This window comes from Nannospalax galili, unplaced genomic scaffold (genome assembly GCF_000622305.1).
Source record: "Nannospalax galili isolate Female #2095 unplaced genomic scaffold, S.galili_v1.0 scaffold2387, whole genome shotgun sequence".
Lineage (NCBI taxonomy): Eukaryota > Metazoa > Chordata > Mammalia > Rodentia > Spalacidae > Nannospalax > Nannospalax galili.
The window spans coordinates 41,464-68,396 of record NW_008355639.1 but is presented as its reverse complement, the minus strand read 5'-3'; the positions used below and the strand labels follow the sequence as shown (position 1 = coordinate 68,396).

General features: G+C 48.4%; 1 protein-coding gene across 1 annotated transcript in view; it reads right to left on the bottom strand.

Moving 5' to 3' along the window:
• The window catches only part of LOC103750012 (polycystic kidney disease protein 1-like 2), a 49,885-nt gene that overhangs the window by 4,924 nt on the left and 18,028 nt on the right, over positions 1–26,933 (bottom strand). Inside the window, 17 exon segments of the mRNA XM_029556018.1 lie at positions 1,231–1,461; positions 8,385–8,572; positions 9,923–10,127; positions 11,292–11,421; positions 11,668–11,669; positions 12,523–12,643; positions 14,756–14,880; positions 16,483–16,665; positions 18,214–18,333; positions 19,626–19,732; positions 19,735–19,861; positions 20,569–20,753; positions 21,303–21,323; positions 22,892–23,018; positions 25,051–25,100; positions 25,485–25,922; positions 25,925–25,948. Coding sequence (XP_029411878.1) covers positions 1,231–1,461; positions 8,385–8,572; positions 9,923–10,127; positions 11,292–11,421; positions 11,668–11,669; positions 12,523–12,643; positions 14,756–14,880; positions 16,483–16,665; positions 18,214–18,333; positions 19,626–19,732; positions 19,735–19,861; positions 20,569–20,753; positions 21,303–21,323; positions 22,892–23,018; positions 25,051–25,100; positions 25,485–25,922; positions 25,925–25,948 — 2,384 coding nt within the window.

Genomic DNA, 26,933 nt, shown 5'->3' with positions numbered 1-26,933 from the left:
CCCCATTTTTTGGGATCCCTTTTTTTTTTTTTTTTTTTTTTTTTTTTTTAAAGATTTATTTTTTTTAATTTTTTTTTAAATTATTTTTATGTGTATGAGTGTATTGCCTGCATGTATGTGAGTGCACCCGTGTTGTGCAATGCCGAGGAGGTTAGAAGAGTTCCAGGATTCCCCTGGAACTGGAGTTAAGGATGGTTTGTAGCTGCCATGTGAGTGCTGGGAATCGAACCCGGGTCCTCTGCAAGAGCAGTCAGTGCTCTTAACTGCTGAGCCATCTCTCCAGCCCCATAATTTGTTGTTTGACTTCATTTATGCCCTTAGTCCTATCTGGGTTGAAATCCTGGCTCATCCCTAACAGCTTTGGGCCAGTTAACTGACCTCTTGATCCCTGGCTCCCCCCTCTTTAAGATGATAGCAGTGGTATGGTATGCTCAGTGAGCTTGGGGTATCCAAACCCTGTATATTCTAACGAAAGGACTAGGAGCTAGGTGAGGAGATTCATCCTATAATCACAGCACTCAGTAGGCTGAGGCAGGAGAATGGCCATCCTCAGATATACAGTAATTTTGTGGCTAGCCTGAGCTACAAGAGACCATGTTTCAAAAACAAAAACCTCAGAAAAAAACAAAACAAAATTGGCTGGAGAGATGGTTCCTAGGTTAAGAGAACTTGCTGTTCTTGTAAAAGACTGGGGTTCAGTTCCCAGTACCCACATGATGGCTCATAATTGCCTATAACACACACTTTCAGGGGATCCAGTGCCTTCTTCTGACCTCCCTGGGCTCCTGAATGCGTGTGGTGCATATAAATACACTCAGGCACACACATATAAAATAATAAAATTTTAAAACACACACACACACACACACAAATCATAACCATTAATTCAATCAATGCCCAGCACTGAGTCTTTAGCAAATTCCTGCCCTGATAGTGGTGCTGGGACTCCAACATGGGCACCTTTCCTTGATGACCATTGTGTTCATAAATAGGGTGACATCGAGCATGTAGTAAGTCCTCAGTTAATGATGAGTAGCACAATCTTCCTGATAATTTGATGAAAAGGGATGTTTTATGAAGAGGCTGAGGGGCCAGCTTGCCTGAGAGGGACCCAGCAGTTAAGGCTTGGACTAACAGCTGCTTCTTTTGCAGACCCCTGGGCTCTGTCCTCCACAACCCTGTAAGAGACCGTCCTTTGCCCCTTCCATTCTCAGGGGCCCACCTCCTCACCTTGGCCCGATCCTGGATGTCCTTTCTCCTAGCCCACATCACCACCAGCACATACACCACACAGAGGCAGCCCACCGTGGTCACGACCACAGTGTTGTCCTAGAAGGTGGCAAAGAGCTCGGCAGTCTGGTGGACATCGATGGCATTGGGTGTCACCAGGAATGTGCTTCCGGAGAAAGTGAGGTGGTTGCAGAGGCAGTGTGTCTGGGAGATGGTGGTCCGTGGTCCCACCTGTGAACCCCAAAGAGACCATGTGTGGGAATTGGTCTGCTTGAGCCTGGGAGAGGAAAATGATGTCTACTCCAGGGTAGACACTATACAGTCAGCCTTTTGGATTCACAGATTCAGTCAACCTTAGATTTTAAAAATGTATGTTTTAGGGCTAAGGATGTAGCTCAGTTGGTAGAGCACTTGCCTAGCATGCATGAAGTCCTGGGTTCAATCAGTCACCTAAACTGGACATGGCAGCACATATCTGTAATCCCAGTACTTGGAACATGGAGGATCAGGAGTTCAAGGTTCTCTCCTGATACACAGTCAATTCAAGCCCAGCCTGGGCTACATGAGACCCTATCTGTCTGTCTGTCTGTCTATCGTCTGTCTATCTATCTATCTATCTATCTATCTATCTATCTATCTATCTACCTACCTACCTACCTACCTGGAGATGGTTAGTGTTGTCAATTTGACAATCTAGAATCACCTGGGAGTCAAGCCTCGTGGCACACCTGTAACTAAAGCACTGAGATTACTGTTAGCCTGAATGTCCATGACGGATTGTCTTGATTACACTGATTGATTCGGGAAGACCCATCTTACTTGTTCCTGGGACCATTTCCTGGGCTGGGGATTTGGGTTGTATTAAATAACAAAAGTGAGCTGAGCACCAGCATACGTGCACATTGCTCTTTGCTTCTTCCTTTTTTTTAAAAGAGAGATTTTATTATTATTATTTATATTATTATTATTATTGTTATTATTATTATTATTATGATTGCTCTTTGCTTCTTCCTTTTTTTTTAAAGAGAGATTTTATTATTATTATTATTATTATTATTATTATTTATTGACAGAATCTCCCTATAGCCCCAGCTGGCCTGGAACTCACCATGTAAATCAAGCTGGCCTCAAACTCACAGAGATCGGCCTGTGGGCCTGTTGGCCAATCTGGAACTCCAGCCTCAGAAGGAGGAGACAGGATCCCCAGAGCAAGCTGGTTAGTTAGACTAGTCATATCAGTGAGCTCTGGGTTTGATTGAGAGACCCTGACTCAGTGAATAAGGTGAAGAGCAATAGATGATCCCCAATATCAACATTGGGCCTCCACATGCACATGCACACACACACATGCAAAAACTGCATGCACGCACATACACCACATACACAAATGGAAAAAGAAAAAAAATCATTGTAAAATTCAGAGACTATTATTTACTTTCCATTGTGCCAGAGTCTTTCCATAAGCTAGGCAAGAGCTCCACCCCAGAGCTATTATGTCCCTAGTCCATAAAATGTTCATTATTATTATTATTATTACTATTTGGTCTTTTAGAGACAGGGTCTCCCTGTAGTACCAGCTGGCCTGGAACTTGCTGTGTAGGCCTGTAACTCACAGAGATCCACCTGCCTCTGCCTCCCGAGTGCTGGGACTAAAGATATGCACCACGCCCCCCAGCTATTGTTATTTTTAAAAAAATTTTTATGTGTATGAATATATTGCCTGCATGTATAGAAGTGCACCCATGTCCTGTATTGCCCACAGAGCTCAGAGGAGGGTGTTGGGATTCCCTTGGAGCTTGAGTAACTGACAGTTGTCAGTCGCCATGTGGCTGTTGGGAATCAAACCCAGGTCTTCTGCAACAGCAACCAGTGCTCTTAACCACTGAGCCATCTCTGCAGTCCCAGAACATATCATTATTAATTTTTGGTATTTTTTGTTTTGTTTTAGAGAGATGGTCTCACAATGTAGCCCATGTTGGCCTTGAACTCAGCATCTTCAAATCACAGCCTCTCAAGTGCTGGGATTGCAGGCAAAGACCACCACGCCCAGCTATGAACATTATTTTTAAACAGTTTCATGTCCATCTTTCACCATGGACATTCCAAACATCTGGCCAACCAGCTTTGCCTGCTTCAGGGAGAGTTGCAGGTGAAGGTGAGTCCCTGTCACCCTCAGCCCTGAGGTGCTCATCACCACAAACATGGCCTAGAGCCCTCCCGTCCTCTCTTCACTTGTGGCTCATTCATGGACAGGCATACTGGATGCTGACTGTGCCTGGCAGTAAGCCATGCTGAGAACTGTCCAGTGGCCAACTCATCTCAGTTCTCCCAGGACTCCCGAGCCCCAGGAACTCCCTCAGTCTGGGATGGTTGGTCCCCTCATACTGAGGAGAAAGCACCAGTCTGGGGAAGCTTGGGGAGGAAAAGAAAAGACAAACACATCCTAGGCTGGGTCTCAGTGCCAGCAAGTGTTGGGGAACCCTGCTGTCCTTTTCTCAGCGGGCGCTTCCTGCTCTCTGCCTGACCTTATTTGGAAAATGCCTCCAAGCAATAAACTGCCCCCAGGTCTTTTCTATATGATAATTAGGCATTGCCCTATAGCCAGATGACAGGATCCCGCTACCACATGTAAATAAAGCATACTATGAGCACCTACCAGCTGAAGCTTTGGCTGCTGTCTCCACACTATATTTTCTCTGACCCCCACTGAATAAACGGAGCTGTATCACTGAATCTGACTCCCCGGAAAGTCTTTTCCGTCCTGCTCACTGGCCGTCCTGACCCCGTTTGCCGCTTCTGCTCCCTTTGTTCTCATGGATTGTGGCCAACGGCCCACGAGGGAAGGGAGAGACCCACAAGCAAGGCGTGGATGGGCTTGGCTGTGTGGTCCTTTGGATGGTCAGGGAGGCCAGGGCAGGCACCCTACCTGTAGCCTAGCTGTACTTCCTGCGTGGTTGAGGGAACCTGTCCGCAAAGCCTTGGTCAGCCCAGAATCCCATCCCAGGGCCATTTGGTGAGTAAAGCAGATTTAATTAAGCCCTAGAGCCCAGCTCCCCTTTCCTTCCAGAGTCTGGCCCCAGGTGGTGAGGACAGAAGGAGCACAAAAGACTGGCATCCGGAAAGCTCTCTCTGCTCAAGCACCTGGTGAGGAAGAGCCTCCTACAGCCCAGTTCTGACCCCACAGTTAACTCCCTCCTTCTGTTTAATGAGCCACCGGCCTGGCACACACCCGACACAAGCAAGAGACCAGCTGCTTACTAGGAATTACAGGTAGGTCTTCATTCTGAGTTTGCTCTGTTCTGTGTTTACTGTTCCCTAATCCTGGTCAGCATTAGGCATAGAGGGGTGGGTGTTAATGGGAATACTTGGTACACCCAGAAAGGGCAAGTCTGGTTTCAGAGGAGAGAACCAAGCAGGTGCTGGTGACACAGCCTCAGTCGGGAGCCAGGGACAGTGTCTGTTTACACCCAACATCTTTGCCTTCCAGGTTTCACAAAGACCTGGAGGTCAGAGGCTCTCCCAGCCTTTCCCAGCACCAGAGTGCTCTGCCACGGAGGTACCAGGCTGTGCTGCTGATGTACACCTCCAGCCTGGGAGAATATTTTTAATTTTAAATATCTTATGCATTTTTAATTTACTAAGTATTTTATATCTTTATTTTTAATATTTTATTATTTTTATTTTATGTGTATGAGTGTATTGCCTACTTGTATGTAAGTGCACCCATGTCATGCAATGCCCTTAGAGGTCAGCAGAGGGCATCAGATCTCCTGGAACTGGAGTTATGGACAGTTATTCACCCTGTGGGTGCTGGGAACTGAACTCAGGTCCTCTGCAAGAGCAGCCAGTGCTCTTAACCACTAAGTCATCTCTCCAGCCCCTATTTTATTATCCTTAAAATTATGCATTTATGTGTATGTCTGTGCAGATCTGTGCATGTGGGTGCAGTGCTGGAGTTACAGGCTGCTGTGAGTCACCTGACATGGGTGTTGAGAATCGAACTCAGGTCCTCTGGAAGAGCATTTCAGGTTCCTAACTGTGAGCTACCTCTTCAGCCCCCAATTTGATTTATTTTTATTGTGTGTAAGTGTTTTGCCTGCATGCAAGTGCACCCATGTGTGCAATACTGGCAGAGGCCAGAAGAGGGCATCAAATCCCCTGGACCTGGAGCTAAGGACAGGTGTTAGCCACCATGTGGGTGCTGGGAACCAAACCCGGGTTCTCTATAATAGAGAGCCATAATTCTGCCTTTACCCAGTAATAGTCCAGTGACTTGGAACTCCTTTTGGATTTTCACCCTTTGCTTATCTAACACTCCTCAGTGAGTTCCCTGAGGTGACCTCACATGCATACAGCTCCATCTATAATGGGCACCAGCTACTCAATTCTGAATTCATCACAACTTGGGGCTGTGCACATGTCCACACATGATCCTTGTATATCTTATGAGTGTTGGCTTTCTAGGTACATTAAATTTTTTTTAATTTTAATTTTAATTAATTAACTTGTGTGTATGGGGTGTGTGTGTGTGTGTGTGTGTGTGTGTGTGTGTGTGTGTCTGCTACAGCATGCGTGTGGAGGTCAGATCTCTCCTTCCTCCATGTGGAATGACTCAGGTCATTGAGTTTGGTGGCAAGGCCTTTACCATCTGAGTTATCTCACCAGCCCATGCATTTCTTAAAAATGTGTGTCAGGGCTGGAGGGGTGGTTCCGCGGTTAAGAGCACTTACTGCTCTTGCAGAGGACCCAGGTTCAGTTTCCAGCACCCACATGGTGGCTCACAACCATCTATAACTCCATTTTCAGGGTATTCGACACCCTCTTCTGACCTCTGCAGTTGCCAGTCATGCGTGTGGTACACGTACATTAATGCAGGCAAAGGCTGGCATGGTGACACATGCCTTTAATCCCAGCACTTGGGAGGCAGAGGTAGGTGGATCTCTGTGAGATCAAGGCCAGCCTGGTCTACATAGCAAGTTCTAGGCTAGCTATAGATACAGGGAGACTCTGTGTCAAAAAGAACCCCCCGAAAGAATTAGTTCAGGCAAAATGTTCATACACATGAAACCATTTTTTTAATGAATCTTTAAAAGTGTGTGCTTCCGAATGTGCAATGTGTGCATGTGTGTGGAGACCAGAGAGAAACCCCTGGTGTACCAGCCTTAGGAAGACTATCCACCTTTGAGACAAGGTCTCTCATTGTTTTCTTAGCTCACCAATTAGGCCAGCAAGCCCTAGGGATCCACCAGACTCTGCCTCCCCAGTGCTGGGGTTACAAGCACCACCCTGCCTGACACCTGTTCACAGGTTCTAGGTTCTGGGAATTGAACTCACATCCTTGTGCTTGCCAAGCAAGCACTTCACCAACTGAATCATCTCCCCAGCCCCAGCTACATATATTTGCTAGCATGACGAGCATCTGAGTACTCAGCACTGTACTCAAACAGGTTTAGCTAAGTGGTTCTCAGGCTCCCTTCTGGCCACCATCCTGAACCGTTGGTCTGGTCTCATTGATTTCTGTCTTAGAGACAGTGTTGTCTTCTCTACACTTAGACTGTTTAATACAGCAATCTCTCTGACCTATGGAGGGAGCCCTCACTGAGAGCCAAGCATTGTGCTGAGTCCTTTGCCCCCTCAACTCTACCCAACTATACACAGTAGCCATCCTCTAACTCCATTTTAGGATGGTAAAGCACAGAGAGGTGGAGCAATTTGCCCAAGATCACCCAGCTGAACCCAAGCCTATCTGATGAGAGTCCACATCTCCAGCCCTACACCATCCTGAGCCTCAAGACGCTGGGGGCATCGCATGCCAGCCACATGGAAATAAGGTGGCTTCAGGGAGTATGGGGAGCTCCAGGAGGGTACCACCCATTCATGCCCGTTTCTGAGGTATGGAGCCTTGTGCTTCAAGCATGGGGCACTTTCTGTCTCTTGGATATCTCTTTATACCACCTTCCTGCCTGCAACTGGGATATGGCAGCCAGAAGCCAGCATAGGAACTAGCAAGCTAAGACAGCCAGAGGGGCTCACCCTGACCCGAATGTCCTCCTTCCATGGCTGTGGTGGGGCATGGCTCTGGTGTGTGTCATTCTCTTCTGTTCAGGGTTCCCATTCACTAGTTTCCTCACTAATCCGCTCCCAGTCCTGGGACAAGGTGAACATTTGGTGAAATGAAAGAGCTGTGTCTGTGAATCAGATGGGTGAGGGATACATTTTGACCCCGTGTGAAGGCTGCTGATCTTGGTAGGGTATGAAAGGGTAGAGAAGTTCAACAGCAGAAGACTTGGGACAGCTGGAGGGTCTCCAAGAAGAGGGCACCAGTGTGGGAGACTATGGGGGAGCTATTGGAACTTTCCAGCAGGGTTAGGTACAAAGGCCATTTAGGGGAGAGGGCAGTCTATGCAGCTCATAAAGGGGCTGGGACAGTGGTATCCCAGAGTGCTCTGACAGCCTTAAAGCCAATGTCTGCAGGACACAGCCACAGGACACTGTCACAGGCCTCAGCTCCCTTGGGGCAGAGCTGAGATAGGAAGTCGAACACTGTGTTGCCATGATAATCTGGACACAGATAGGCCTGGCTTTGAATGGCAGCTCCTCCACTCACTGGGTGTAGAATTCAGAGCAGTCCATCAAGTTTCCCCAGCTTTGGTTTTATCGTCTGTGAAATGGAAATAACGACTCTCCCAGAAAGTGCGGATGAGATGATGTAGGTAAAGGTGGAGCACAGCACTTGGCAGAGAATAAAAGGCACAACTGAGGTCACTTTCTGGGAAGTGACACCCACTGTGGGCAGACTTCCGAATCACTCCTACGCTTATTTGATAATCATTTATTCCCAAAGTCCAGTGCTCTTGGTTCCTGAGGCTCCCAAGGGCATCACTAGGATGACCTCATGGGGAGGGGTCAGAGGACCCCACTGTTGAGCAGGGTGAAGGAGGAAGAGTGCCCACGGGGGTTTACAATAGGAAATCCAGCCTAGTCGGGTCATTTAGTTTTTTCAAGGAAGCAGGACTTAGTTGGGGGAAAGGGGGACAGTCAGCATAGGAATGGCCTGCAGAGAGCCCCGTGGAGGAACACAAGATGTTGCACCAGATGGGGACCCCACAGGAGCAGACACACTACCAAGACACCCAGCTTCTTTGCATCCTTACCTGGCACCCAGAGTTGTCCCAAGTCTCCCAGACTTCATCCCAGAACATACAATGTGACAGGAAGGTGGTGATGCCCACTCTAAGGTTCCACGTGGGTTGCGAGTCAGACTCAAGGACCACTGTCAAGTAGTAGATTCCTTTTCCAAAGGCCAGGTCCTCTGGGCCCAGGAGCCATGTGAGCAGCTCATCTGCAGGAAACGGGGACTCTGGTATCACTGAGACTAGGGAAGGGGGACCAATGTGACGTGGCAGGAAAGCAGACCCCAAAGGTCTGTCTATTGTCCTAGGAACAACCTTTTCTCATGAGAACACAAGCACATGAAGTACCCTTGATCAGTGTACAGTGCCATGACAGGACAGGAAGCACACAGGAGCTGATTCTTCCTCATGAGCTGTGTCATCTCAGACTGATTATTGAACTTCTCTGCCCGTGTGTGCGTGCGTGCGTGTGTGTGTGTGTGTGTGTGTGTGTGTCTTTTTGAGACAGGGTCTTCCCATAGCCCCACCTGTCCTTGAACTCACTATGTAGACCAGGCTGACCTTGAACTCACAGAGATCCGCCTGCCTCTGCCTCCAGAGTGCTGGGTGATTTTGTATTTTGGAAGAAGAGTCTCATGCAGCCCAGGCTGGCCTCAAGTTTGCTATGTAACCAAGACTGACCTTTGAACTCCTGATTCTCCTGCCTTAATCACCTAAGTGCTGGGACTGCCATTGTGCCTGGCTTGAACCTCTCTGCTTATATCTGGAAAGTGAAGATTTCTCTAGTCAGCTCCTAGAGGATTCTTTAGGGACCCGTCAGCATCTCTAGGACATGAACTAAATGTTCACCTGATGCGGGCAAAGCACATCAGCCCAAACAAGCGACTGAATATGGCAGTCATTTGTTCTCTGATTTTTCTCCTTTGTTTTTAGTTAAAGAATTTGTGTGCGCGTATACAAGTGTGCTTGCATGTATGTGCACACATGTGTATGTGTGCACATGCACACGTGTGTGGAGGCTGAAAGTAGACACTGAGTATCTTCCTTAATTTCTGCTCCACATTATTTTACTTATTTATAAAATATTTATTTTTATTAATTATGTGTATATGTGTGTCTGTCTGTATGTATACGTGCATGTAAGTGGTCAGAGGCTTTGGATCCCATGGAGATAGTTACAAGTGGTTGTGAGCTGCCCAGTATAGGTGCTGGGAACTGAACCCAGGTCCTCTGCAAGAGCCGCCTCTCCGGCCCCATATTTATTTTTGAGGCATGGTCTCTCACTGAACCTGAGGATTCACAAATTCACTAGGCTTGTGGCCAGGGAGCCCCAGGGTTCGTTCTGTCTCTCTCCCCTGACCCCAGAGCTGGGATCGTAAGCATAAGCGTCCATAGCTGGAGTTTATGTAGGTTCTAGGGATGAGCTCAGATCCTCATGCTTGTTCAGCAGTTTACTGACTCGAGTCCTCTCCCTAGCCTTGTTCTTTGCTTTTTCTTTGGTACCTCAAGTTTGAAGCTGGCCACACCAGAAAGCACCTCAGGAAACAAGGCTGACTTACCTGCAGCAGCCATGGGTGGCAGGTGTGTTTGGGAGTCGTAGCTGGTCTCATTGGGGCAGTAGCCATAGCCCAGGCTGAGTGTAAGTGGAACTCTAGGTCCCCAGTACAGCTGGATCCACAGAGCCACATCGTCTGCGCCTCCTTGGGTGGCCAGGTTCAGCACGGTCGGCTTGCGGTATTCTCCCGAAATCCGAGGCAGCAGGATCTGCAGTCAGAAACAAGGAAATGAAGGAAATGCCAGCCAGGCAGCATGCAGGGCAGGTCTCTGCGAGCTGGAATCCAGCAGTGCTGCAGGGGTGAGAACCTGCTGCAGGTTCTAGGGGAGGATCTGTTCTGCCCTTCTACAGGCCACTGTGGTCCTTGGTTCCTGGTCCCTTCCTCACATCACCCCAACCTCTCCCTGTGTCATCAAACCTCCCTTTCCTGCCTGTGGCTCCATTGTGGCTCCTGGGTAATCCAGGTCAACTGCCCATCTCCAAGGTCCTTAACTCTACCTCATCTGCCAAATCCCTGGCAGTATATTCACAGGCCCCAGGATGAGGACGCAGGCATCACTGCAGACTGCTAGTGAATCAGTCAATGACAGAAAACTATACAGCTAGAGAAAAAATCAGTAAGATCTTAAAAGAAGCTAAGTTCCTCTGTACTGCTGTGAAGAAGACATAGCAGGACATTTCAGAGGCTACATTATGGGCCCCTAAAAGGAACATTTGGTTTGTGCAATGAAGATGAAAAGAACTCCAACAGATCCATACACCCAGGAAGACTTGTCTATACCCAAAGACGAGTGAATGCACATACACGAATGGTTTCAAGTTAAATACAGTGCTTAGTATACGGTAGGCATTCTAGTTTATTTCTCCATTGCTGTGACAAAACACTGACCAATACCAACTCGGAGAGGAAAGGGTTTATTTGGCTTATATCTCCCGGGTCATAGTTCATCATAAGTGAGCCCAAGCCAGGAACTCAGGGCAGGAACCCAGATTCAGGAGCTGGAGCACAGGCCATGGAGGAATGGCACTTACTGGCTTGCTCCCCTGGCCCCTGCTCAACCTGCTTTCTTATACAACATAGGCCCACCTTCCCAGGGGTGGCACCACCCACAGTGGCCTGGGTCTTCCCACATCACTCAATAATCAAAAAGATGCCCCACAGACATGGCCACAGGCCAGCTAAATGGAGGCAGTTCACTAATTGAGGCTCCCTCTACCCAGGTGTGTCAAGTTGACAACTGAAGCTCTCCAGCACAGTAGCAATCACTTTGTGTAAGTTCCATCTTTAACTTTGGTTTTCACAACCAGTCAACTTTTGATCCCAAGTTGAGGAGGCCAAGAGATGTCTGGCTTCTGACAACACCCAGCATTACCTCAATATTCTGTGACAGGCTCTTCACTGGAATGAGCTGCCCACTGGAGCTGGTCAGTCGGAGGCTACCAACAGTTCCGCTGACATCAAAGGGGCTTTGGGAAGGGAAGGGGCTCGTTGGGAAACATCACCTGGAAATCAAGGGCAAGGAGCATTGTCTGAGGGGTGGGAGGTAAGCAGTGAGGTCCGGAGGTAGATGAGCAGCAGCCCTGGCTCTGGGAGGTGGATAGGGCCCTGCCTTTGGCTGATGGCAGTTTCTACAGATGTAGCCTCAGGGGGGTTGACCCTGGAGAACTCACTTCAGACTTGCTTTAACTGAGCATTTACTGGAAGGTAAAACTGCCAAGTCTTTCTTCCCCCAAAGTCAAAGCATTCACATCTTCACAGTTTTGATTTCGTATCTGTGGGTTCAGCTAAGGTGGACCAAAAATATTTTTTTTAAAAATGTGTGTCTGTACTGAACAGGTACACAGTTTTTTCTTGCCATTGCTCCTAAATAGCACATTATAACTATTTATGCAGCACATTGTGTTGAGTATTACAAGCAATTCTGACATGATTTTAAAAGTATATGGGAAGATGTAGTTTGGGTATAATGGTGCACACCTTTAATTCCAGCACTTGGGAGGCAGAGGCAGGTGGATCTCTGTGAGTTCCAGGCCATCCTGGTCTGCATAGAGAGTTCCGGCCAGGGCTACATAGTGAGACCTTGTCAAATAAATAAATAAATAAATAAATAAAAGTATATGTGAAGATGTGTACAGGTAATATGTAAGCACTACGCCATCTTATATAAAAGACTGAGTGGCCAGGTATTTTGATGCTTACAATGACAGGGCCAATCCCATGGCCACTAGGAGTGGCTGTGTCTAGGAGGAAGATGCTAGTCTACTTTCCTCAGAAATTTGGGAATCAGAGGTGCTTTAGTCTGGGCTGGAAAGGGCCCTGGGCTTGTCAGGTCCTTGTTACAGGCTGAAGCCTGCAGAGCTTAAGTTACTAACAACTCATGCAGACAAGGCTGCTGGAGGAACCTTGCAACCTAGTGGAAAAAGAATAGATTTGGGTGCTCAGAGCTGTGGAGTCTGAGTCCCACTTGGGCCACAGGTTGTGGCTCTGACAAGACATTGAACCTCATCTGTAAAGGACGGGGATGCTGTCAACATCAATGCACAAATACAAGTGCCTGTGCTTTGCACACTGTAAAGGTTGTCCCCAAGGAGTGCCACTGTTACCCTTATGTCCACAGGCTCCCGGCTCTCCTGGCAGAGGGAGGTGGTGGCAGGCAGAGTGAAGATTGCAGAGTTAGCCGTGGCAGTGTGCATGGAAGTTCCTTGCCAACTCCGTGGTTGTATTCTGGCCATGGGTGAGCAGGGAGAGAGGAGAAAGTCAGTGTTTGAGGAAGAAGCCCACTGTATACCGGGGAGCCGCCGCTTTACCATCAGAGCACCCCCATATTTTGAAGCCTTTAGTGGCTTCTGGGTTTCAACCAGCAGCAGAGCAGCAGCAGCTGGTGTGTCCGTGTGGATTGGAGGTCCATGAAAACAAGCTGTTCCAGAGTTGCTCCCCATGAGCCCCATGCCTGGAACGCTTTCCACGCTTAATAGGTAGCTGGCAAAACTTTCATTGGACTTATAAAGAAGCTTGGGTGTAGATACCTCTCTAAGTTCCCCCCACCAGCCTTCACTTATGATGTCATGGGTTCCAGCCTCTAGTTTTCTGGTCATTGACCTTGTCCCATCTGATGAGACTGTGTTCAGATCCTGCTCTGATCTGGATAGGATACTGCTCAGGAAATCTGCCACCGGGACCCAAGGGAGCAGCCCTGGTCTGAGGAACTGAGGACAAGCTTGCTGGGGAGGCATCTTCCTGCCCTATTGGTGAAGGGGTGGAATGAAGGGACGAAGGTGTGTGTGGCTGTTTCCTCCAGGTTGGACCTCACTATTGCTGTCTGGTGTCACTCAAATAAGCCCCCACCACCAAGATTGAGCCCACTGACATTATCCTATGGAAGGCAAGAAAACTCACGAGGTTTCTGAGCTCAGGGGCACATAAGACCCCTCCCCCTGAAAGGGTATATAGTTAATATTGCTGGGAAGGGTTTTTTTTTTTTCCAGTGGGGTATCCACCCATAAGTTGTCCATGCTCCCATATGTAACCCCAATAAGCTCATCAGTTCACCAAGCTAGCCTTAGGTGGAATTATTTATTCAGTCTGCCCTTGCCTTCTCTATCCGGGGTGAATTAAAATAAACTCTCCAGGCCAGGCATGGTGGCACATGCCTGCAATCTCAGCATTCAGGAGGCAGGGACAGGATGACTACTACAGGTCTGAGGCCAGCCTGATCTACATAGATAGGTCTAGGCCAGCTAGGGCTACAGAGCAAGACCCTGTCTCAATAGATAGAAGATAGATAGATGATAGATAGATGATAGATAGATAGATAGATGATAGATAGATAGATAGATGATAGATGATTGATAGATAGATGATAGATAGATGATAGATAGATAGAGAGATAGATAAATAGATAGATGATTGATAGATAGATGATAGATCATAGATAGATAGATAGATAGATAGATAGATAGATAGATAGATAGATAGATAGATAGATAGATAGATAGATAGATAGATAGATAGATAGATAGATAGATAGATAGATAGATAGATAGATAGATAGATAGATAGATAGATAGATAGATAGATAGATAGATAGATAGATAGATAGATAGATAGATAGATAGATAGATAGATAGATAGATAGATAGATAGATAGATAGATAGATAGATAGATAGATAGATAGATAGATAGATAGATAGATAGATGATAGATAGATAGATAGATAGATAGATAGATAGATAGATAGATAGATAGATAAATTTCCCAGGAAAAGATACATACCAAAAAATATCCCTAAGCACTGGTCAGTGTTCACTGAGACAAAGTCTCCTGGGAAATCTCCCAGGTGATTGTGTCCAGGATCCCCACAGGCCTATGAGCAATGGGAGAGCCAGGCCCACCCAGGACATAGTGGGGAGCATGTGTGTATGAGGGGTTGGTCCCATTCATCTGCCCCTTTGTCTGCATGGCTCCACTGGGACCACCTGGACTTAGCCCTCCACAGCTCCCTTCCTGTCCCAAGAAAACTCGCCATGGCCCAGGTGATTTTATGTATTACTGAAACCATCTATAAGAGTCTGCATGATTGTGTCACCATGTGTGAAGATGTGTGAATGTAAATGTGTGTCTGTATGTGTGTGCCTGAGGCTGTGAAGGTATGTATGTTTTGAGGCTCCTCTTGGTGGAGAGCACCTCCCCCCACATACCCCAAGTCTGGGTCCCAACACTCCTCCAGGTCCAGGCTGGCCTGCTGGGTCATGCCAGCTGCGAACTTGAGATGCGGGCATGGCATGAACAATATTAGGGCATCAGCTTTCTTGGGCATGCGCAGAACAGCTGAGTACCTGTTTGTGTACACAGAGATGGAGGGGCCGGCCAGGGTGGCTGGGAGGTTCCCAGGTAATGTCCCCAGCAGGAGGGCAGTCTGCACACGGTCCACAACCCGGAGGAGCTGGGCCGTAATGTGAGCCTAGAGAGGGAAACAGAATACATGCCACTGTGGATGGTCATCATAGGCCCCTGTGCTGTCACTGGGACTCTCAGCAGAGACCAGGAGAGGACGGGGGAGTCATGGGCAAAGAAGTCCCACTGATGCCGGGTAAGGCAAAGATCCCAAACATTTGCTTCACTCGTGTGGACTCTTCCATCCTCACAGCAGCCTGTGAGGTAGGTGCTTCCCTCTCCTTGACAGAAGGGGAAAGGCAGGCACAGAAAGAAGAGGAGAAATTGCACTTTGATAAGGACATGAGGCAAGCTCACAGGAAATCTGGCTCCAGGGTCCATGTGAGAAGCTGTGCGGCTCTGTGCCCAAGGCCTTTCACCTAGGCATTCATTCTGCTTGGTTCCCCCATCCAAACCCCCAGATAAGACACATCTGGTGGCCACTGAGATGGCTCAGTGGGTAAAGGTGCTTGTCACCAAGCTTGAAGACCTGAGTTCCATGCCCAGACCCACACAGTAGGAGAGAACTGACTCCCATGGGATGTCCTCTGACCTCCACATGCATGCTTAAAAAAGATGCATCTTGATGATAACATGGCTGGGGTGAGGACTCAGGAGAGGACCTGGTCAGTACACTGTATTTGTACATGTGTGTTTGTGTCTACATGTCCATGACTGTATATGAGACTGTGACTGTATGTATGTATAAGTGCTTGAGTGTATACATGCAGTGTATGAAACTATGTGAGTATGTATGAGTGGATTTGGGTGTTGTTCTGAGGAGGTGTGTGTGTGTTTGAGTGTGTATGAGTGTGTACAGGCGATTTTATGTATTACTGAAACCATCTGTGAGAGTCTGTTTGTGTCACCACATGTGAAGATGTATGAAAGTAAATGTGTGTTTGTGTATGAGTGTGTGCTTGAGGCTATGAAGGTATGTGTGTTTGGGGGCTTCTGAGTCTGTGCATGACTGTATGCCTGTGTGCCTGTATGTGTATAAATGTAAGGGTTTGTGCATGTTTTGAGAGTGTGAGGGTGAGCATGGGTCTATGTTTAGTGTCTGAACACGTGACCACATGTGAGCATGTGACTGCACCTTTGTACATGTCTGTCCTCCAGGTCTTCCTGAATAGGAAAGATGGGGTAGGAGACGGTGAAGCAGCTGTCACTAGGTTTTGTGGCTGTGCCCTGATGCTATCCTGAGAGGAAGCCCTTTCTCAGCTCATCAGGGACTCTGGGGGCCACACGAGTCCTTTCTGTTCTTGCTCTGGGGTGGCTGATTCCTAAAGGCATCCTGTGCTCTTGGTTAAATAAACCAGGAATTGATTCAGATTTTCAGTGTGGTACATACAGCATTCCAAGTGGACAGTTGATCTGGGGTGAGGCAGTGTGCCTCCAGGTACAGAAGATGAAGGTTTAGGGAATGGGGAACTTGCCCAAGTCACAGGCTCCCACCCTGCTCTGCATGCTGTCACACACTCTGCTCTCTGGAGCCTTCCTCCCAGCCCTGATAAGTACCATCATCTTGCCTCCATTCCCCCACTTTAAAGGGAGCAGGATCTGCCTATTGATGCTGGTGTGAGCTGGCGTGTGGTGGGTGTGATGTCTGCATCTGGTCTGGGACACCCACCTGGCTGCTGTTGGCCTCCACAGGCTCTTCTGGTCCATGACTGAGGGAAGCTTCCAGCAGACTGCCCACCGCCTGAAACAGGTCTCTGGTAGCTGCCTGGCACCTCTGGTCCTTGGGATGGGCCTTGGCCCTGGCCATCAAAAGGGCTTCACTGGCAAGCTGCAGAGCCTGACCGGCCTCCCGCTGGCTCGCCCAAAGAAAGAAAAGTGGTGTAAGTCCCTTCCTGGGTGGATCGTCCTCCATGTCACTCAGGGATAAAGGATGCCCTGGAGGGAAGCAGGGCAAGGCCCAAGCCAGGGAAGACCTGGGCCAAGGCCGGCACAAAAGCAGCCTGACTTGAAACCAGGGCCACCCTCCCTACCAGGCGTTAAGTTCTTCCAGGAGAGCGGCCTGGACTGCCTCTGAATTCTTCCCAGAGTGCCTTGCATAATGGCCTACACATATGAGGCATTTGGTAACATTCATTTGCTGCCTAGGGGAATGGAGGATAGATGCATAGAGAATGGATGAAGAATGGATTGAGGATGGATGGATAGATGGAGGATGGATGGATGACTAGAGGATGGATAGAGGATAGATGGAGGATAGCTGGAGGATGGAGGATGGATGGATGGATAGATAGATAGGGAATGGATGGATGGTGGATGAATGAATATAACACTTATTACAATTTCATAATTATATATGTGTTTGTGAAATTATTTGTTTAATGTCTGGATGCTTCAGTAGCTTGAAAGTACCATGAGGGCAGGGTCCACATGCGAACGAATTCGGTACCTGGCACATTGGCATTCAGGGAGCATTTGTAGCATGAGTAAACAAATTCAGGGAGTGATGGATGCACAGAGGGACAAGTGCATGTGGATGTGCACAAAACAGATGGATGAACAAATGGGGGGTGTGAATTGGAAGTGTCACATCAACAGCACATGGCCCCTGGAATAGTTCCAGCCCCGATGGCTTCAGGCTGGGCGATCTGTGGGGACAGCCCTCTGCCAAGCAACCAGGGCAGCGTCAGGGCACTTTTCCCTCGCAATCACTTTATAAGTCTCCAGGAAGTTGCTCCTGAGGCAAGAGTTTGAGAGCAAGTCATTGATTTGAAGGTGATCCCAGAGAATAATCAAGAGGAATGGAGACGCAAGGCCCAGGAGAGTCAGAAGTCAGTGCAGGAGGTGGGGTGAAGCCTGTTACCTGTTATCAAGCTGCGTCCTGCTCAGGAGTTATGCACCAAAACTGGCAAGGAGCTGGAGTATCTGTGCCCAAGCCCCATCAGTCACTGAGCACTGTGTGAATGCCCTGCCATGTGAGCTGGTGAAGGGGCTCTGGAGGTCAGGGAGGACCCCAGGCTAGAAAGGCAGGAGCTGGCAGCTGTATGTCAGGATGGCATGCACTGAGCTGGGGGTAGTGGTGGGTCAGCAGCAACATCTGAACACACTCTTGGAACCCCAAACCGAACGGGATCCAGGTCTCCCTCTGGTTGCCCACCAGTGGGGGCAGTAAGCAGCAAGGGCCGTCAAACCCTGTGTGAGACTCGGGGGTCTGTTGAGGAGCACCTTTCCCTGTGCCACTCACGCAGGACCCTTGGAAAGAAGATGGCTGAAGTCCTTCAGCCCTCATCTGAGGGACAGCCCCATCACTGAGGGATTCTTTGGCCTCTGCCTTGAGGAGTTGCCACACACACACCATGGAGGTGCGTGTGCCATGGCTGGATCAGCCAGTGGAAGTTCTCACCTGGGCCACAGGTGTGAGTTCCTCACTGCGGTGAGTCACCTCTCTGAGCACCTCAGCCAAACGCTGCACCCCCTGCATGTCCCCGAGACCAGCAGTGATCATGGACAGGGATCTCAAGTTCTCTGACCTTGGCACAGGGAGAGAGAGGTCAGGAGCAGAACTGTTCTTCCAGAGGCTCTGTAAGGCATTCCATGGAGTGCTAGGCTCCCAAGAGTGACTGGGCTCATCTGGGCTTTCCAAAGCTCTGTGCAGCAGGCAGGATAACGGCCTCCCAAAGATGCCCACATCTTAATCCTTGAAACCTGTCATCATGTTACCTCACAGAGAAAAAAGTGCTTTGGCAAAGTCACTTTGAAGATGTGATTCAGTTCAGCATCTTCAGACGGGAAGTTTTTTTGGGGGGGGCATTTTGCACATGGGACCAATGTAATCACCAGGGTCTTCATAAAAGAGCGGCCAGAGGGTGGAGGAGATAGATGATAGAGGCAAGCGATGGGCAGAGGATATAGGGAGAGGAAAGGGCTTCAAAAATGGAGTAAGGGTGATGGCTTTAGTAAAGTGTTTGACATGCACACACGAAGACCTAAGTTCAATCCCCTAGAACCTACATTTTTAAAAAAAGTTGGGAAGCTCAGGATGGTGGCACACACATGTAATCCCAGTGCTAGGGAGACCAAGGTAGGTGGATCTCTGAGTTGGGGGCCAGCCTGGGATACACAGACCCTGTCGGAACAAAGAAGCCAGGCATACTTGCAATCTCATTGTTGGGAAGACAGAGACAGCACACCCCTGGCGCTCCCTGGTCAGCCAGCTTAGCTTACTTGGTGAATCCCAGACCAATGAGAGACCCTGTCTCTAAAATCAAGGTGGACTGCACCTGAGGGACAACAGCTGAAGCTTACCTCAGCCTAACTACCTACACACACACACACGCACACACACACACACACACGCACACACACGCACACACGCGCACACGCGCACACACGCACGCACGCACGCACGCACGCACACACACACACACACACACACGCAAGAGGCGTAAGGAGCCAGGAGCCAAGGGTTGCAGATGGCCTCTAGAAGCTAGAAGAGGTGAGAAGTGGATTCTCCCGTGCAGCCTCCAGAAGGTTCTCAGCCCTGCCTAGGCATGCTTGACCTAGACCAAATCACTTTCATCCTCTGGGCCTCTGTTTTGTCATCTTTAGTGTGAAGGGGCTGGAGTGATGCTATCTAAATTCCTTTCTGGTTCCAAAAGGCTGTGACTCCATAATGGTGGGCAGAGAAAGCAGGTTATTGACACGTTTTGTCACTCATCGGAAGGACCAGAGGAGGAGGTGACAGTGACCTGTGGGAAACACCGGGGCTTCTCCTCTAATCCATGAACCCTGCCCCCGAGCCAAGCAGCTTCACACAGACCCTGAAGGATGGGCTTCTAGTACCTTCCACCTGATGTCCAGTCTAAGTTGCCCAGAGCCCCAGCCCTGGCCCTCCTGGTCCTCCTGGTCCTCCTGATTTAGTTAGAGGACACAGCCTTGGCAAGCAGGAGAAGCTGCTCAGGGCTATGCTTGATTTGCAGAGCTGCAGTGATTCTCTGCAATACAATAGCCTGGAACGTCACATCTTCAACACCTGTGTTACCATGTCCCACCTGACAGGGAAACCAGAGACGGGCTCAGTGGTCTTTGTTTGTCACCTTAGGTCATTCCCTTGACCCTGTCTATACCGAAAGAGGACATTCCATCCATCTGTGATCAATTTCCTACCTGGCTGACAGGCCAAGTTGCTTTACACTTTCTCCTTGACTCCTACAGGAGGCTAAGCCATCTCCCTGGGGACTCTCCTCCCTTAAAGCCGTGTTCAAATGCAAGCTGTGATCATGCCCCTCCGGTTCAGAGACCCTGGGTACCTTTCCCTATAGACTCTCACAGAACCTGCAAGGCCCTACCTCAGCAGCTCCTCCTCTATAGCAGAGGAACCGGACACTTTCCAGATTCTTCTCTGTTCTTTCACTTTGCAGTCTCTGTTCCCTGCTCGGCATTCCTTTCTCTAGAGCATTAGTTCTTCCTCCTCCCTTCCCCCTCCTCCCCAAGGTCTCTGCTGAACTTAGCTCCTGTGGGAAAGTCCTCTCTACTGCTGGCCGGGGGAAATCGTCCTAGACCCATCCTCTCCTTTCCTTTGAGACAGTCCAGGGCTCATCCTCCAGGTAACATCTCTTATGGGAAAACAGATACAACCAGACTGCCCACTCTGCAAGCCCCACACCTAAATCAAGAGCAGTCTGAGCTGGCTTTTGGTAAATGTTGGCTGTCAAATGAGCGGCAATCCTTGGAGAACATGCCCATGGGCCCACCTAACTTGAGGCCTGAGGTCCAGGGGAGCAAACATGTAGAGGCACTGCTCCATCTCCTTCTCCAGTTCCTGGCCCCTCAGGACAGTCAAGCGCAGGGTGACGGCAGAGTCCGGTGGTGGCAGACAGGATGGCGGTACCACTAGCACCCTCTGGTCTGTGTGGAGCTGTTGTCTCTCAACACAGTATTCCACTGAGCCCTGAGAGAGATGGGCAGACATGCACAGCCACCCTGAACCTGGCTTGTAGGGAACTTTCTGACTTAATAGGGCATTTCGTTGGTGGTGGTTTTGTTTTTGTTAAGACAGGTCTGGTTACACAGCCCAGGTATGGTGGTTTGAATGAGAATGTCCCCCATAGGCTCCAAGTATTTGGACATTTTGTCCCCAGTTGGTGGCACTGTTTCAGGAAGTCTTAGAAGGTGTGGCTGTGCTGTAGGAACCATGTCACAGGGGGTGGGCTTAGAGAGTTCTTAAGCCTTGTGGGGTTTCCAGTCACCCCCTGTGTCCTGTGCCTGCTTGAAGATGTGAGTGCTTTGCTTTCTCCTCTGGCCACCTCCACCATGCCTCCCAGCCACGGTGGACTCTAATCCCTCTAGAACCATAAGCTAAATAAACTCTTCCTGCCATAAGTTGCCTTGGTCAGTATTTCTATCACAGCAACAGAAGAGTGACTGAAAATATACCAGGCTAGCCTGAAACTCATGATTCCCCTGCCTCTGCCTCCTGATTACCAGGGTTACATGTGTACCACTGTGCCCAGCCTCTAGTTATTCCATTTTCTTTTTCTTTTTGACATTTTGTGTACCCATGTGCACATATGTCATGACATGTGTGCGAAGTCACAGGACAACTTTCCGAGGTCAGTTTTCTCCTTCCACCATGTGGGTTCTGGGACCTGAACCCAGGTTGTCAGGCTTGGTGGCAAGCACCTTTACTTGCTGAGACATCTCACTGGCCCCAGTTATTCCATTTTCAGTTTTGAAAGTAGCCACAAAGGCTAGCACAGACTGGTAGTGTTGTTTATAAGAGCAAACAACTGGAAAACCCTAAATGTCAAAAATGACAAGTGATTTGACAGTCTGCAGCTATTATGAAAATCCAGGTGGCCAGGAAGATACTATGACATTGAAACATGGGGAGGGGTCATTTCTTCATTATTATTATTATTATTTTGGCTCTTCAAGACAGGGTTGCATATAGTCCAGGCCTTGGACTCCATATACAGCTGAGGATGACCCTAAATATCTGATCCTCCTGCTTCTACCTCCCAAGTGCTAGGATTACTGGCATGTGTCACTGTGCCCAGTTCAGAACTTACCACTTAGTGATCAGCAACAACATAAGGATGATAGAGGAAGCATGCACAATATTTATTTCTAAAAGAATGTGTAGGTATCTAGGGCATGCCCTATTAAAAAAGTGGACACCTACTTCTAACAGCACATGCTACCATCGTGGTTTGTGGATAGGTGCCTGACCTACACCCCTTCTAGACTGTCCCCAGTGATATATGATGTGTGTGTATGGTCTGTGTGTGGTGTGTGGTATGTGTGGTGTGGTGTGTGTGTGTGTGTGTGTGGTGTGGTGTGTGTGTGTGTGGTGTGTGTGTGGTATGTGTCTGTGGTATGTATAGTGATACATGTGGGGGGTGGTAGCATGTGTGGTGTGTGTGTGGTTTGTTTATGTGTATTAGCGATATGTGTGGTGTGTATATGTGTTTAGTGATATGTGTGTGTGGTGTGGGTGGGTAGGTATATGTGATGTGTTTGGGTATATTATGTGGTGTGTATGTGTATGTGGTGTGTGTATGGTGTGTGGGTGTGATGTGTGTCTTCAGTGTGTGTATGTGGTACATGTGGGGGTGGTAGTGTGCATGGTGTGTGTGGTATGTATGGTATGTGATTTGTGTGTGTGATGTGTGTGGTATGTGATTTGTATGTGGGGTATGTGTATGGTATGGTATGTGATTTGTGTGTGTGGTGGTGTTGTCTGTGGGTGTGTGCGTGAGTATGTGTTGGGAGGGATCCTCCCAGAGGAAGGAGCATTTCATCACTGATCTTGTTTGGAATCTCCAGCTCCTGGTGCCAACACAGAAAGCAGACTGGCTCTTAGTGTTCTGTTGTAGCTTCCAATCTGTCCATCCCTGGTCACCTGCACTTGGGGCCACAGTCCTTCCTGGGTTTGCCGTTGCCTCTCCACCCCCATTTCATGGAATTACACTCTGGCCCACACAGCTTACACGGTATCAGTCATGCAGTGTAAAGATTAAGAGAAAGAACAGGACACAGTATTATTCACTCCTTAGGGAAGACAGTCCAGGAGCTCAGACACCACCTACCACAGGACCAGCAGAAGCCTAAATGTGGGTCATCTTCTGGCCAGCCCAGCGTAACTTCTGCGAAGGGGTCCATGTACAGGCCAGGCTCAGTGAACACCGCCATGTCCCCTTTGACTTCCTGCAGAGGAAGTGACCACTGGTGAGATGCACCTTCACATTCTCACTGTGGAGTGCTGCCGCCAGCTCCTCTCTACCCCAGAGCACTGTGTGTGCCCACAGTGGCCACAGGATAGGCAGAGCAGAGATGGGCCTGGTTGGCCCACCTGGCTGCCTTTGGGGTCATGGAGTGCCCTTTCTGGGACTTTATCCTTAGGCTTAGGGGTCGGTGTGCCATCCACTGCATGGACAGAGGCCACTCTGAGCCAGGCCTTGTGTCAATGGCTGGTTACGGAGACCTGGCCATTGCCCTGAAGATAGGCAGGAAAGGCAGGGGACATTAACTGACACTTAAAACTCAGAGCTTGTTTGCAGGGAATCAATTCAAGGTATCAGGAGACTATGGAAGAGACAGTTAAGAATGTAGGCCTAGAGGCTGGGGAGATGGATCAGTGGCTAAGAGCACTGGCTCTTGCAGAGGACCTGGGTTCTGTTCCCAGCACCTACATGGCAGCTAACAACTGTCTGTAACTCTAGTGCCAATAGATATGATGCCCTCTTCTGGCCTTGGCCTGCATTGCATGCATATGGTGCACCTACATACATATAGGTAAAACACTCATACACATAGACCCATAAAACCAAAATAAGTGACTTTTTAAAAAAGAATGTAAGCTTAGCAGGGCATGATAGAACACTCAACAGGCAGAGGCAAGTGAATCTCTGTGAGTCCCAAGCCATGTCTACATAGAGAGTTCCAGGCCATGCAGGGCTACATTTTGGTAGTTGTTGCCTTACAAGCATAATGACCTAAATTCAATACTCAGAACCCACCATGCCCTGGGTATGGTGATATGTGTTTACAATCTTACAATCCTTCTGTCGGGGAGGCAGAGACAGATGGATCCCTGGGGCTCCCTGGCGGGCCAGCCTAGTCTACTTGATATGCTCTAGGGTAATAAGAGACTCTGACTCAAAAACAAAACAAGTTATGCGTGGTGGCACACACCTTTAATCCCAGCACTCAGGAGGACCTCTGTGAGTTCCAGGCTGGTCTGGTCTATATAACAAGTTCTAGACCAACCAGGGCTATACAGCGAGACTCGGCTTCAAAACAAAACCAAAACAAGGTGAACAGTTTCTGAGGAATGACACCTGAGGTTCTGCTGGGGTTAAAGACATGGCCCGGCACATGTTTTCTTATCATGACGCCCTGAGCCCCTATGGCCAAATCCTTGAACAACACAGATGCACCTTAAACCTTTGTTATTGAATAACAGTTGTCAAAGGTAAGGAGCTGAAGACCCAATCTCACTATAAACATTAAAGATCACGAGCTTGTTTTCCAAAGGCTGCATATTTCCCTCTGATTGCTGCTTCTGTGGTGCCCACAGACTTGAATTAACTGTATTCCCATTACCGTTTTAGTAAGAAATTATTTCTAATTTTCCCTATGATTTCTTTATTTTTTTCTTTATTTTTTATTTTTGTTTTGTTTTGAGACAGTCTCTCTGTAGCCACAGCTGGCCTGGAACTCACTATATAGACCAGGCTGGCCTCAATCTTACAGAGATCAACTTGCCTCTGCCACCCCCACGCCCCACCCCCCAGCCCTGGGATTAAAGGTTTCCACCACCATGCCCAGTCCTGATTTCTTTTTTTAAAGGTTTATTATGTGTATGTTTAAGCACATGAGTTTATTGCACCACCCATGGATTCTCTGGTGTCAGATTCTCTGTAACTGGAGTGACAAATGGTTGTGAGCCACCTGATGTGAATGCTGGGAACTGAACTCCGGTCCTCCGCAAGGGCCATCTCTCCACCCACCCCCCACTATGGTTTCTTCTTTCACACATTCTTTTGTGTTGTTGTTCACAGACATGTGCTGTTTATTTTCTAGCACCTACCTGTACATATCAGATAGCATCTTAACAGTGTAATCCCATTGTGGGCTTTAGTCCTTTTCAAATAAGAGAAAGCTTGGTGTTTCCTCAGGCTCTATCTATGAGCAGGCATCTTTTTCTTGTGAAGTTAAATGTTTTAATGATACTTACAATCTTTTCTTCAGCATTCACTCCAGATGGTTCTTGGAGACTGGAAGGGGCTATGAATATGAGACCAGGTATTAAGCTTCACAGAAGGTTGTCAGACAGCTTCCCAGGTCATACCCCGCCTCCAGGAATGTTGGGTGCTATCTCAAGACACTTCTCTGTCAGTGGTTCTCAAAGGGGGTGATTTTGTTGCTTAGGTGACATTTGTCCGTGTTGGGAAGGGGATCATAGAAGGTTAGTGAGGGGTGAATAGGATCAAAACACATTGTATATGTATGAAATTGTCAAAGAATAAATAAAAACAATAACAGAATCAAGTATGCAACCTGAGGACCCCTGCGGTAAGGGCAGCAGACAGAATGTGTCTCCTTACTTAGAAAGGACTGAGGCAGGATCATCAGCTGAGACATCACTGTACCCAGGACACCCTAAAAAACTGACTGGAACCAAGTTAGAAATGAAAAGGGGGGACTGGAAGGGAGAGCCACTAACCCCAGTACCTTGAATAGGAACTTCCACATGGTAAGTCCCAGATGGTTCCCCAACCTCCTCCTTCTCCTGGAAGAAGTTGGTATCCAGACCCACCACCCCAAAGGTCAGTTCGTCCAGGGTGCCATGAGCCTCTGAGACATTGTCCAGCAGGTCCTGCCCAAGCTCCACGTGGTCAGAAGCCCAGGGGTCCTGCAACCCCGACAACAGCTCCACAAAGTGGACTGTGATATTTCCAGAGAGGAAGGAGGTAGTGCTGTTGCTGACGGCTTGGATCTCTAGGTGGTGCATCCCGGGGCCCAGCGGTTCCTGGGTGTCTCTGTCCAGGGTCAGATTGAAGGGTAGCGAGCCCCTCTGGGTGGTGAACTCGGCCAGAGTTATGTTATCAGCACAGTGTAAATCACCCCTGCTCCTAAGGGGTGAGGAAAATTAAAGAAGACTGTTACCAACTGTGTGGCTGATTGTACAGTTGCTCATAAGAGAGTTCCAGCTGGAGTGCTGATGTCAGACTCTGGAGTAGACAGGAATATGGTTAAAAAAAATGGGTAAGGACATGTCGCCCTCCTCAGGTGCTAACTGTGCTTATTTTTGAGTATTGGGTTAGTAAGTGATTTTTCTTTTTTAACTTTTTGGGTCTTCTGTGCTCATTTGCATATTCTATTTGTTTTTGAGACAGTCTCATATAACCCAGGCTGGCCCTGAAAACACTATGTAGCACAGGCTGGCCTTAAACTCCTTATCCTCCTGACTCCGCCTGTTGAATGCTGAGGTTACAGGTATGGACCACCACACCCAGTCTGTGTATTGTTATCTGGTTGTTTAGAGACAAAGTCTCTTGTACTCAGAGATGACTTTGGACTTCTGACCCTCCTGTTAGCACCTCCCAAGTGCTGGGATCACAGGTGTGCCTGGTTTCTGTGGTGCTGAGGACATTGTGCATGCTAGGTAAGCACTCTACCAACTGAGCTACATCCCAGCCCTGTTGTTATTGATTTATACTATTCATATGCTACCCCAGAAAACAAAAACATCAGAACATTTTATTGATAGGGATACCGTTGGGGGAGGAGGTTGAAATGGAGGCATCTCTGGATGGACATGCAGATTTTCGAGCACCAGAATGAGTCTCAAGTCTTGTTTTCAACCACAGCGGAGTAGGTGGAGATGTATCCTTCTACGTGTTTTGATGACCTCCTACAATCTGCCCCCATAGAACTCAGCCTATTCTCCATTAGATAAGGGGCTCCCTTGCGATCTGCAGGCAGTTGTCCTGGCTAAATGTTAAATATCGTAGTTGACTGAAAATGTGATTCACACAACCAATTAGGATAAGGAAGAGGAGGAGGAGGAGTTGATAGTGATAGTGATGATCACGTTACATGATAGTGATGTGATGG